At 40.8% G+C, this 14,026-nt stretch overlaps 1 protein-coding gene across 2 annotated transcripts in view; it reads right to left on the bottom strand.

Annotated features, from left to right (window-relative positions):
* ROS1 (ROS proto-oncogene 1, receptor tyrosine kinase) overlaps nucleotides 1–14,026 on the bottom strand; it is a 119,765-nt gene that overhangs the window by 84,934 nt on the left and 20,805 nt on the right. For both annotated transcript variants that reach the window (XM_055309559.1, XM_055309560.1), the window contains exons 6-12: nucleotides 11,652–11,800; nucleotides 10,835–10,973; nucleotides 7,044–7,245; nucleotides 6,309–6,385; nucleotides 4,055–4,177; nucleotides 3,708–3,892; nucleotides 2,476–2,573 (exon numbers count right to left, since the gene is read on the bottom strand). In XM_055309559.1, coding sequence (XP_055165534.1) covers nucleotides 2,476–2,573; nucleotides 3,708–3,892; nucleotides 4,055–4,177; nucleotides 6,309–6,385; nucleotides 7,044–7,245; nucleotides 10,835–10,973; nucleotides 11,652–11,800 — 973 coding nt within the window. The remainder of the gene's footprint in view (nucleotides 1–2,475; nucleotides 2,574–3,707; nucleotides 3,893–4,054; nucleotides 4,178–6,308; nucleotides 6,386–7,043; nucleotides 7,246–10,834; nucleotides 10,974–11,651; nucleotides 11,801–14,026) is intronic.

The raw sequence follows: 14,026 nt of genomic DNA on the forward strand, positions 1-14,026 counted from the left end.
GTCATGATCCCAGGATCAAACCCACATCAGGCTCCCTGCTTAGCCAGGAGCCTGCTTCTCTGTCTCCCTCTACTCTTCACTCTCACCCCCGGCTTCTCTCTCTCTCTCTCTCTCTCTCTCTCTCTCTCTCTCATGCGCTCACTCTTTCTGTCAAATAAATAAAATATTTTTAAAAACTATTAATTTGGATGAAGCTAATTTAGAATTTGTGATTATGGAGACAAATGTTAACAAAAGTACACTTCTGCTGGGGCACCTGAGTGGCTTAATCGGTTAAGTGTCCGACTCTTAATTTTGGCTCAGGTCATGATCTCAGGGTCATGAGATCAAGCTCTAGAGTTGGCTCCACTCGAGGCATGGAGGCTGCTTAAAGATTCTCTCTCTCCCTCTTCCTCCCCCAACCACCCTTCTATCCCTCTATCTCTCAAATATATATATATATATATATATATATATATATATATATATACTTCTGCTTAGTAAATCTTTCTTATCACAACCCCATGGATTCACAGGATTCCGACCTTTCATCACAACTGTTGAATTATTTTCCTTGTCCTATTCAGTCCCACCCTTGTTCTCCTTGATTATTCCAAATCTTTATCAATATGCTCGACTCCTCTGCTATAGTATCCTGAAATATAAACTCTTTGTGGAGATGTGATGTTCTTTTTCTTAAGAGGGGGTTGTAGCAAGCAAAAACCAGAAACAACTTGGCTTTTAACTGCTTGCTTTAGTTTCCCAAATTCAAAGTTATTATGGGAACAGAGAGGGACTTCAGAGTAGGTAAGAGGAAGATTTGGGCTGAAGATTACAATCCTGGTACTGAAGCAGAGAGAGGATAGATCTTTAACCCTCATTGCTACTTTGGAGGGGAAAGAAAAGAGAGAGAAAGTGTGCAGATCTGGGGTGTGGGGGTAAAGGGCAGAGGTGAGAAGAAGCACCAAAGTGGGGGACGAAGAGAAGAGGTTTAGCCTAAATACAGACTCAATGAGTGAATAACTCAATGGTGTAAAATAACAGCATAAAGGAAACCGCTTCAGGAGAATAAATGATTTCACACATCTGAAATTCCTTAGAAACACCGTATACAAAGTATTGCTAAAAGTTGTATGCTGATTTTATGGAAATTCTATTATTGTACAAGGAGATGATTAGAAGGCAAGCCCTGGAAGTCAAATACTGGCTGCATTGAAAAAGAGCTGTGTGATCTTGGGCAATTACTAAGCTGTACTTTACTTTCCTATCTATAAAACTGAAATAGTAAAAGTACCTGCTTCATAGGGTTGAACAAGAATTAAGTGAATTTTTGGAAGTACTACACCAAAAGGCACATATTAAGTGCCTAATTAATATTATCGTTACCATTTCTAGTCACATTTCAAAATCTAAGTGCAAATCAATTTTATATAACAGGAAAAAGAGCCACCAAAGACCTCAATGAAAAAAAAAAAAACAAAGACCTCACTGAGATGCATTTTGAGTGACTGATTTAGTGGGTGAAGTTTATTATCCTTGTCATATTTTTATATGATATTATACTATAATTTTATAACATTACAAATAATATTATAAATATATTGTAAATTTTATATTATAAATATTATGTTATAATATTTATATACCATTATATTATAAATTTATAGTATATTTATTATAATATACATTATAATATTCATATTATAAAATATATTTATATAATAATAATACATTATATTATATTATGAGTATATTTATTATAAATATTATAGATTATTATAAATGTTTATTGATGTAAATATATTTATTATTACATAATAATATTATACATATATTTATTATTATTTATTTAAATGGGTGAAGTTTATTTCTAAAATGAATCATTTTGTAATTTCCAGCGGCAAAGTTCCATTTCATAGAATCTTACACTTTTACAAATGAGAAAAATAAGATCCAGGGAGTCCAAGGGCCTTACTCTAACCATCAATACCTGTGTCAGAAGATAGGTGGTAAGCGGCGTTCTTGCTAAGCCAGCCTCTGATAGGTGCGAGAATGGGACCAAGGAAATGAACTGGGGCCAAATTGCTCAACAAAATTAAGTAAACAATAAAAGAAGGAAGCACAGCCAAGAAGGGCTTTCCACGGGGACAGGGGGCGCTGAGGGAACAATGAGGCCCGGAGTCATGCTATAAAAGAATGACAAATCCAGGACTGGAACCCAGGTCCCTGAGACCTGGAGAAGAGGTCTTTCCCACCTACCTGTATTTTGCTATGAAGGAGAAGAAAATCGACTCAACTTGAGAAGTTGTGGATCAAGTTGGCAAGAAATCTCCTCATGGCTCTATAGAATGCAAACTTTGCCCAGATTTAATTACTTTTGAAATAAGATACATCAATTGGCTTCTCTGGTTCTATGATGTCTCATCATCAAGCAGGTTTCCCATAAATTCTTGCCGAGGAAGAGAATTCACAGTTATGAATAAGGCTAACACTTACCCGTTGTATGGATCAACCACAATTTTCTGAGGTGCAGTAATTGAGGGAGGTGTAATCTCCTTAGTGTTCGAGCAGTTTCCTAAATCACAGATGTACACCTAGAGAATCAAGCACGCATCCATAGATTAGCGTCTGCCTGTATTCAGTTTGGCCAACAAGTATTTCTTTTTTTATTTTTTAATGTGTCACCCACCCCCCCACCCCCTCTCTCACAAAAAGTATTTCCTGAGCGTCTGTTCTGTCCTGAGAATTGTACTAACTGTACTAATTATACCGCTTTTCAAGGTATAATTTAAAAAAAAAAAACTTAAAATTCAATTTTATATCCTAATGAGTGTGCATCCTGTTTACATCAATGACATACAAATATCTTTTTTTAACCTGGCTTGTGGAAGCACTCAACTTTTTTTCTAATTTTTAGATCTTTTGTTTTGTTTTGCTTTGAGTAATCCTTACTCCCAGCATGGGGCTCAAACTTAGAGATCAAGAGTCACACGCTCTACCAACTGAGCTGGTCAGGTACTCTTCGACTATTTTTAATATTGAAGCTGTATCCAAGTTTATGGGCATCTAGCCATGGTGACTGTAATAAGCCTGTCCCTTTGAAAGAAGGAAAGTCAAAACACATCAAGACTGTCTTCTCAAAGATTTCAATAATACTGTATTTTCAGAGACTACTAAAATTACCTTTGGTTATTATATAATTTTAAATGCTTGCAGCTGATTTTAATCATGATTGACAGTCTTATCTAGTGATAGCATGGGCACCACCACTCTCTTAGGAGAAATGAATTATTAATATCACAAACTCATGACTGTAAAATCACAAAGATGATTTCATGGTAGGTCAAGACTAGTCTTAGATAAGAGTAAGACTCTCCTATAGTCCAGATCTATGATTCAGTGCTAACTTAGTGTCTAAAACTGAGTAAAGACTCACTGAGGGACACTTGGATGGCTCAGTGGTTGAGCTTCTGCCTTGGGCTCAGGTCATGATCCCAGGGTCCTTGAATCAAGTCCCACATCAGGCTCCCTGCAGAGAGCCTTCTTCTCTCCCTCTGCCTATGTCTCTGCCTCTCTCTGTGTCTTTCTTGAATAAATAAATAAAATCTTTTTTTAAAAAAAAGGACTAAGTACTCATTGAATGAAAGAATTGTGTTTCCTTGTAGATATACCAAGATACGCATGCGACTATCAATATCTAATTATTCACTTTAAATTCTCAGACTAACCAGTGCATCCATGATGAAATACATTCTCTGATAAAGCCAGTCTACAGAGATGGAAGAAATTAATCCTGAACCTCTGTAAAAAACTCTCAAATCAGACACATCAGACATGTTGGCAGCTTCTTTCAGCCATATGAGCATTCCTTCTGAGAAATAAATGACTTGCTGGTGGACATTAACCGATATTCCTAGAAGAGCCATGCAAATACATGTGTGTTATGATATGACAACCAAAAAAAATGACAGAAAAATTATTTCTTTTATTTTTAATAAGGAGATTACAATAGAAGTCAATCTGGGTCTTTTTTTTTTTTTCACACAAAGGAAACACTTCTTTCCATCATACTGACCTGTAATGTCATGGTGGATAGCACCTGACTGAAGGCAATGTGCTTCATCTACTAGATGTTTTAAAGATCTCTTTCTGAGAGAAGCTTTTCTGGATAAAAAGAGCCACTGTTCCTCTTCTTGAACTAAAACAATAACATAATTTATAGGCAGACCAACAACATGCACACTGACATGCAAAAAAATTGTTACCATCCTTCAAAGCAAGGCAACTAATGCTTGGAAGAGGCTGGTCAGGTTTTTCACTGAAGGCACCGGGGCATTTTAACTGTGGCAGAAATCACATTATTCCATGATTAGGGATGGGAAGTAGAGTGTGGAGCAAGTAGGTTTTATATGTATGTGCCCCTAAATGCCCCTAAGATAACACCACATAGGGGATGACCATTCTCAACAGACTTGTGCCAGGAGGAGCTCAGCTCATTACCCGCAGCCATGAGAATGTGACTGCTCGGTGGAGGTGGTCCAGCCCAGGCCAGACTGGGCTGTTGCATAACACCAGACAGACATTGCCTGTCTCTGTGTTGTCTTCAATGATCTTTCCCTCTGAGGCCAGAGAAAAGTCCTGAGAGCAATGAAATCTGAGGACTGCAGAAGTCTGCTTGACGTCCCACTTAGTTGGAGACTGAGGCGGGTGCGTCGGTGAACACTTTTAGGGCAATTAATAAAAGTTATGCAATAATTGCAGTAACAGCAACCTTAAGCCTGCTCTATATTTAACTCGTCCTTTCGGATGCTTCTTGCATAACAAAAATGCCTCTCCTTTCCTAGAGTCCAGTAACTGCCAAAAAAAAAACCAAAGGCCAGTGATAGACGACACTCAATACCTCCTGGCATAGATGCGTGCGTATCAGGGGAAGGGGCAGTCCATTCGGCAAACAGGATTCTGGTGAAAATAGGAGACAGGCTCCTAGAATTTCGAATCTTCCTGTGTCGGTCCAGACGATTACTCGTGTCCCCAGAATATTTCCAGTGCTTCTTAGAAAGCATTTTCATGCATTATTTTCCCCACACCAGCATCATATGGTACATATTCAATCTCTCAAGGCAATTGTTAAAATGCCCAAGTGAAAAAAAAAATGGTAGACTTCTAAAATAATAGCAAAAGCTAATTTGGTAAACTGAATATTCAAAACAGTAAAATGTAAATTAGTGGGTCCTGATGGATTTAAAAACCTTAAGGAGAGGGATCCCTGGGTGGCGCAGTGGTTTAGCGCCTGCCTTTGGCCCAGGGCACGATCCTGGAGACCCAGGATTGAGTCCCACGTCGGGCTCCCGGTGCATGGAGCCTGCTTCTCCCTCTGCCTATGTCTCTGCCTCTCTCTCTCTCTCTCACTGTGTGCCTATCATAAATAAATAAAATAAAATAAAAAATTTAAAAAAAACCTTAAGGAGAATGGAAGAAAAAGATATCTGATCTGTATTAAAGGATGAGACAAAATATATAAAGGTGAGGGCAAAAAGATGACAGGTATCCCTAAGTGTATAAATGTTGAGTCCCAACCACTAGTGATTTCACCTGAAACTAAGGGTTTGTATGAGGCCAATTTTTTTTTTTTACCCCTAAATCTTTCATTCTAATTTTGAAATTCCTAAATTTTAATTTAAAATCTTTGGGTCAGGATCCCTGGGTGGCTCAGTGGTTTAGCACCTGCCTTAGGCCCAGGGTGTGATCCTGGAGTCCCAGGATCAAGTCCCACATCAGGCTCCCTGCATGGAGCCTGCTTCCCCCTCTGCTTGTGTTTCTGCCTCTCTCTCTCTCTCTCTCTCTCTCTCTCTCTGTATCTCTTGTGAATAAATAAATAAAATATTTTTAAAAAATAAAAAATAAATAAAAAATAAAATCTTTGGGTCCAGTAACTTCTCTTTGTCAAACACTGGGTGGGATTCATTTAAAACCAGAGCTTACAGGATCCCTGGGTGGCGCAGCGGTTTAGCGCCTGCCTTTGGCCCAGGGCGCGATCCTGGAGACCCGGGATCGAATCCCACATCAGGCTCCCGGTGCATGGAGCCTGCTTCTCCCTCTGCCTGTGTCTCTGCCTCTTTCTCTCTATCATAAATAAATAATAATAATAATAAAAAAAATTAAAAAAAAAAAACAGAGCTTACCACACACCAAAAGACAGTGTTTATTTGGGCAGAAGAGGTGGGGTTCCTGGGATCAACCAGATGGATGAGCTAGGACTCGGAGATGTGAACCCACCCTAGCCACCCTCTAGGTTCCCAGGGAACGAAAGGGGCATTCCCAGGCTGTACCTGCTGAGGATAAAGTGGTAATACTAGATTCTGCTTCCGGCCCCTCACCAACTTCATTTACTGCTGCAATGGAAAACCTATTCCAAAAACAATTTAGAGAGATGTGTTTCACATGGCATGGTGTGAACATGAGATAAAAAGAGAAGGAGCAATAATATTTCTATTTAAAGGACAATGTGGCAATGCGCGTATCTAGTTACTCCGTGCTGCTGCTCAGCCCTGAAATGACCATCAATCACATCCTTGTTTGCATTCCGCATAGAACAGTTCAGGGTCACAGAGGTCAAAGACTAAACTCTGCTATCTGCATGACCCCCACGAGTACCCTGATTTAAAGAGGCCTTAGCAAATGCTGGGAAAGCTAACAATAATAAAATAATCCCCCTAATGGTTAATAAAACACACACACACAATTTCCCCTCCCTACTTTTTTCGTGTTGAGTTAAATGAAGAAATGGTATTTATGGTGTTTGTGATGTCTTACGGGTGCCTATTTAAAAGGGCCCTCTGAATATAATAGAAATACATAGAAATACTTGAGAATGTTTTTGCTTAGGACACTGTAATCTCAGAAACATTCAAACTTGAGGGAAATACAATAACTTCAACCCAACAGCACAAAGTCAATGGGAGTTTTCCAAATACATTTAAACTACTTTGGGGCCATATTTCTTTAATAATGACCATGCCTGTAGCCATGCTGGCTACATTTTCCTTGCACCACTTAATCCTTACCTGTAGGTGGTATTTGGTAGAGTGGAGTAAAACTGGAAACTGGTGCTCTGTGTTCCTGAATCTAACTGTTGATTTTTGCTGACCAGCCTTACGTTATAACCCAAAATAGGCCCTCCTGGGAATTGGGGTGGCGTCCAACTGACTTCCACGGTGTCGGGACTTGAGCTCTCAATATTTCGAATGGAAGGAGCGGTTTCAGGAACTAGAGGAAGTAATGGTGACACGGTGAGCATGAAAATGTACAAGCCAAAATGTAAATAGCATGTCTTGTTTTTTTGTAGTGTAAACTAAATATTTTTATTAATATTCAAAATACGTGATAGAGAGAAGGGGGTAAGATATCTATGAGCTGCAACTCTTGATCCCTACATGAGACCAGTTGGCCACTTTCCCAAGGGACCCTTCCAAATGTAATTTTCTTTGCATCTAATTTATGAACCCCAGTGAAATGCGGAGGTATGCAAATAGGATCAATGTTCTAGAAAGAAAGTTATCAAAAATCTCCAGAGATCTGAGTGAGTTCAAACTGTGGGGTGAAATGAGCTTAGGAAGGAGAAGAGAATCTATAACAAAACAGGAATCAATGATTAACATGAGTTGAAAGAAGTAAATGCTGGGCCTTTTCACTCACTCCAGTGCTTTCTATAGCCTGACTAGCTCCAGCTGAAGATAGAGGTTCAGATAAGCCTGGATTAGAACAGAGTGCTTCCCGCTTGCTGGCATCAGCTCTGCTGCCCCGGACTGCATGTTCCTTCCCACAGCTCCCAAGCTCCCTTGGGATCCAAGGTAACTGTGCTTTAGCAGCACCCTCTCCCTTGCGAAGGATTGAAGGAACATGCATTAATTTATTAAGCACAGATGAGAGAAGCTACCTAGGTATAAAGAACAGAAAGAAAAACCAATGATCTAACAGCCTGTCTGCCATTCCTCTGTCCACCAACTTTTCATAGCTCCCACCCCCTGAAGCCACACTCTTTTCATTTCCTCTTCCTGTAGAAAGACACACTCTGATTCACTTTGTTCTCGTGTAGACTTCCCAACCTCTGAACACTTTTAGCAAATGCTCTGCATCACTCCTGACTCAGGACAGTTGGTAGAAATAACACCGTGCAGCCTGCACATTGGATGAGGTGGGTTTTTGTAAGATTTTTATTTTTTTATTTGATAGAGAGAGAAAGCGGGAGACAGAGCATGAGTGGAGGGGGAAGGGCAGAGGGAAAGGGAGAAGCAGACTCCCCGCTGAGCAGGGAGCCCCACATGGGGCTGGATCCCATGGAGCTTGACCATGACCTGAACCAAAGGCAAACGTCCTACCGGCTGAGCCACCCAGGCGCCCCTGTATGAGTTTATGAAAGGCCTGTTTATTGATCTCTCAGCCTTTCTCCAATATGATTCCTCCTTAAATCTCAGACCAATCTTTAAAAAACACAAACATCATTGTGTCGACTCCTCTGCTTCATGCACCCAGTCACTTTGGTGAACAGAGCGGTATCAGTCATCTCTCACTAATTAGAATCAGAATGTCAAAAAAAAAAAAAAACAATTTATTAGGGTCAATGCTCAGACATGATCTGCTCCACCTGAAGCCAGTTGGATGCCACCTACATGGTGAGCTGTGATTCTTGTCCAAATCTCTCCCACAAAAATCCTCCCTGAAAGACCAGTCAGGGTGGGCAAGATATTCCTTGGCTAATGTCCATTCCACTTGGTTAAGAAATTATCTGCAAGGACGCCTGGGTGGCTCAGCAGTTGAGCATCTGCCTCTGGCTCAGGGTGTGATCCTGGGTCCAGAGATCAAGTCTCGTATCGGGCTCCCTGCAAGGAGCGTGCTTCTCTCTCTGCCTCTCTTTCTGTGTCTCTAATGAATAAATAAATAAAATCTTTTAAAAAAAAAGAAATTATCTTCATAAAGGCCCCAATTAAAAGATAATAATACCATCTAAATCATACATTTCCCATCATGAAAGGATAATAGGGCCATGAGGCACGGAACACAAAACAGGTAGCTCTAAGTTTTAATGTGGCTTGAAAAGTCAGAAAGAATTGGCAAATGAGGTGCTATCCATAGAAAGGACCCAGTGTAGGTCAGGAAACCTGGAGGGCATGAGGATTTGCAAATCCAGGAGAAAGGAAATTTCCAAAAATGGAAAGCAAAATTTGCCTCCTTGGTTATTTTGATTTGACTAGCCATGGGCCCTGGACCATGTTTCTCTCCAGCATCAGAAAATATTCCAGCACTGTTGGAATACACGAGGCATTGCCTTGAACAAAGAAGGATCCGTAGACTCCACTCCGATCTGGAACATTTCTAATATTGCCCGAGGCCAGTGTCTGACCTGAGCTTCTGAGGATGGTCAGGGAGTGGCCAGCAAAGGTGGCCACACACAGCCTTAAATCTGATAAGCAATAAGAGAGCACCGATCAGGGGAGGGGAAAATGCCGCAAGCAGGTGCATCAGCCGTCCAGCTACGCTTCGGTCACAGCCTAGTTCAACGTGAGGCTCTTTGCACGGTGCTAGATCTCCAGAACTGAAGGGTGGGGACATCTAGCATCTGGCCTGGACTAAGTCCTCCCAGGTCTATTCGGTGAACCCTGAGGGTAAGGACACCAGACAACGCTCCTTCAGGGTCTGCCCCGGGCATGCACACCCCCTAAAACGCTCTAGGCCTGAGCCCCTTTCTTGGTGGAAGTCACATCTTCAAAAGAAGAAATCAGAAAATGCTCTAAGATATGTGCCATTAAAAAAAAAAATCAGGGACGCCTGGGTGGCTCGGTGGTTGAGCGTCTGCCTTTGGCTCAGAGCGTGATCCTGGAGACCTGTGATCGAGTCCCATGTCGGGCTCCCTGCATGGAGCCTGCTTCTCCCTTTGTCTGTGTCTCTGCCTCTGTGTATGTGTGTGTGTGTGTGTGTGTGTGTGTGTGTGTCTCATGAATAAATAAGTAAAATCTTTTTTAAAAAATCATATCTGATAAAATGGTAAAGTAGTATCATAACCTCCGGGCTGATGGCTCTACTTCCGTGCTTCCCATTCTTCCCATTCTCTCTCATGCTCTCAATTCATTCTATGCATAATTGCCAAAATTACCTTTTTCAGAAGCATGGGAAACAACTGCTTCCCTGCTTTGAGTCTGTCCTTGACTGCCAACTGCTTCCTGGGGCTTATTCTGCAACATGGTCACTGCTGCAACCTGACTGTCCTTCACCCCCACGCCCCACTTGCAAGCCCCTGATGGACAGACCCTGTTCAAAATGTTCCTCTTACCAGAGTGCACAGCATTTTCCCACTTAGAAGACAACTTTCCGTATTTATTATGTTTACTGCTTAGAGTAGTGTCTCCTCTGCCGAAAGGTGAGCTGTACAAGAACAGGGAGTTTGGTATTGATCACAGAGCCAGGGTGAGCACCCAGAGCACCACAGGGCCTGTGGTTGGGTACTCAATTCCCGAATGGATCGATGAACAAAGGAATGATTTATTTTATTATTTAAAATAAAACCAAACTGAGGGACACCTGGTGGCTCAGTGGATTAGCGCTGCCTTCAGCCCAGGGTGTGATCCTGGAGACCTGGGATTGAGTCCCACGACAGGCTCCCTGCATGGGGCCTGCTTCTCCCTCTGCCTGTGTCTCTGCCCCTCTCTCTCTCTCTCTCTCTCTCTCTGTGTGTGTGTGTGTGTGTGTGTGTGTGTGTCTAATGAATAAATAAATAAAATCTTTAAAAAATAAAATAAAACAAACAAAACTAAGACTTTGGAATAATCTTGCTATCTCATGAGCAACATGGACACTGTACCTCCGGAAGGATGAGTCCTGTAACTGGGACTTGGCAGAGAATAGAGCTGTAGCTGGGCTGTGAAGATCCAGGCTACTCGGAAAATATACTCCGTGAAGGGATGCAGGGGCTCCACCACGTAGGAGAGCTTGGACACGGCCTACGTCAGTAAGAGATCAATAATCAGCATTCACAGAACCACTGCCACAGCACTGTGGCTCAAGAGCACAGTTGAGTTTGTCAAAGGTGCAGGACTTTTTGGATATAAGGTGACCCCAGGGCCTGCCAGCCCAGAAGAAACAGGGGCCGGGGGCTCGGAGCTGAGCCCTCCACATGGCAGTCTGCATAATTCACACTGAAAGTCTCTCCTTCTTCAAAGCTGCAAAATTATGGACTCAATTATTTGGCATTGACCTCAAAGCTTTACTGTAATTTTTCTGTGTGTTAATATATTTAGTGTCTTGGGGCTATTTTTCTCTGAACTTGCTCGTGCTTTCCCAAAGGGGACAGTCCTACGTGTCTTTCTTGCCCTCTATGCTGGTTGGAATCATTGTAAGTCGGATGGGCAGATAATGACCAAGGATATGGGTAGTGGGTTATGTGATGCTTTGCTGAAGAAAGAAAATATATGTCTAACAAGATGTATTCCTCAAACATAAAGGGTTTAGCCTCAAGGCGTCACAGAGTAACAGAGATTAAAATTCGTCTAAATCCAACCAGTCATCTTATCCTCGAATCTTCTTTAGAATGTCTTTATGCCTATAATAATATGTAGTATTTCGCACTTTCAATAATTTGAAAAAAACCCATGTGCACACACACAGGCAGCTTTTCATACCTCAGTATAAGTCCAGCTTCCAGGAAATTGTGTGTATTTCCACTGAATGATGTATTTTACTCCAGAGATGTTGGCAGATTTCCATCGTAACGTCACACTGTGGCTTCCAATGGAAGAAGCAAAGGGTGCAGTGGGGAAGTCTGCATTTTCTGGAGAGAGAACAAGATTTCATTTACCACGCACCTCCGGCCCTCAAATCAGGAGAGAGGGTATCTGTTTATCTCATGCTTTCAGGAGTCTCTCGTTACAAATACACAGTAACTCACCTGAATAATAAATGAACATATTCAATTGGTTTATTTTTAAAAATCAGCTAAACAGTCTGCCATCTTGTTTTCTCCATAGAATTCACCATTATCTTTTTTTTTTTTCCAGGCAAGCAACATGGAGTATCGTACAGTTTTCTCTTAAGATACCGCTTCCTTAGTATACATGAGGGGGCTGGGTGCCAGGAGTATGTACCCCAACACATTTTTTTTAATTTTATACTACAATCCTGTTGCTATTGCTCGATTGTCAATAAATTATTTTTATATGTACAAGTAATTATACTCCAAAGAATTCTATATTCATCTGTCTATATTGCAAAATATTTCATGACTTCTAAACATTAGTAACATAATAGCATTGATGTGGGAAATAAAGGCAGAAGAAAAATTATTAAATTTCCCTACTACTTACAGCCCATTGACAAGTCCCTGAAACAGGCAGAGTGACATTCCTCTAGGGACTCAACTGCCTGGATGCTGACACTTTGCTAAGGGGAAAAGGCAATCTTAGTCTGACCCCCAGGACCCTGTAGGTCTTCTCTAACATATAAAAATTCCTTTGGAAACTTCCTTTATCTCTACTCCCCAAGATATGGGTTGGCAATTTATCCCCGAAGCATATGACCCACTGATAAACATCTGGAGAGTCTCATGACTCAGGTTTTATTAGACAGTAATAAATGACTTTTTCCCAGCAATAGCTAGCCCCCTCAAGGTCCTGGAAACCTTGCTTCCAAAATTCCTGAGAGACTTGAGCTCTCCCTAGCCCCCTCCCCACTTGAAAGCACCACCGCTCACAATCCCAGTGCAGTTCTTTCTGCCAACAGGTCCTGTCCCTGTGCTTTAATAAAACCACCTTTTTGCACCAAAGACATCTCAAAAATTCTTTCTTGACTGTCAGCTTCAAACCCTAACGTCTTTCCTACGTCAACATTGCAACTGGCATCACACATGTATTGGTGCTACTTCCAGTCCCTGTACAAGGGGCTAGAATTTGGAATGGTAGCTTCCACTGGAATGAAGTTATTTTATTTTACTTTTTCTATCTTCCAATATTGTGACTGATATAATGCTTCAGCTTGCTTTATAATTCCCCCAACTTTTTTATTGTGGTAAAATATACATAACATAAAATTTACCATCTTAACCATTTTTAAGTGTGTTCAGTGATACTTAAGTACATTTATCTTGTGCAACCATAACCACCATTCATCTCCAGAACTCTTCTCATCTTGCAAAACTGAAACTCTACCCAGTACACATTAACTCCCCATTCTGCCTCCCCCAACCCCTGGCAAACACCATTCTACTTTCTTTTTTTCTTTTCTTTCCCTTTTTTTTTTTTTTTTTTGACCATTCTACTTTCTGTCTCTGCAAATTTACTGTCTCTACTTTCTGTCTCTAATACATCACCTAAGTGGCATCAAACAGGATTTGTCTTTTGTGACTGGCTGATTTCACTTAACTTAATGTCCTCAAGGTTCATCCATGTTGTAGCACGTATCAATTTTCTTCCTTTTTAAGGCTGAATAGCATTCCATTGTATGTATATATTAAGTTTTGCTTAGCCATTCATCTGTCAATGGACTACTTGGATGGCTTTCATGTGTTAACTATTGTGAATTCAACAAGAAGTGTCTAACATTGGTGTATAAATATCACTTCAAGACCTCACTTTATTGAGTATATATTCACATTGCTGGATTATATGGTAATTTTGCCTTTAATTTTTTTAAGGACCCATCATGCTGTTTACCACAGAGGCTATAATCGTTTTACATTCCCACCATCAGTGCACAAGGGTTCCAACTGCTTCATATCCTCATCAACACTTTTATTTTGCTGGGTTTTTTAAGAGTAGCAATTCTAATGAGCGTGAGGTGGTATTTAGTTGTACTTCGCATTTGCATTTCCCTAATCAGTTAGTGATGTTGAATAGCATTTATTGACCATTCGTATATATTCTTTGGAGAAACATCTATTCACCTCCTTTGCCATTTTTGAATTGGATTGTTTGGTTTGTTCAGTTGTTCAATTTTAGGAGTCCCTATATATTCTGGATGTCATATATCTTAGCAGATATATGATCTGCAAATATTTTCACCC

This window comes from Nyctereutes procyonoides, unplaced genomic scaffold, assembly GCF_905146905.1.
Source record: "Nyctereutes procyonoides isolate TBG_1078 unplaced genomic scaffold, NYPRO_anot_genome, whole genome shotgun sequence".
NCBI lineage: Eukaryota > Metazoa > Chordata > Mammalia > Carnivora > Canidae > Nyctereutes > Nyctereutes procyonoides.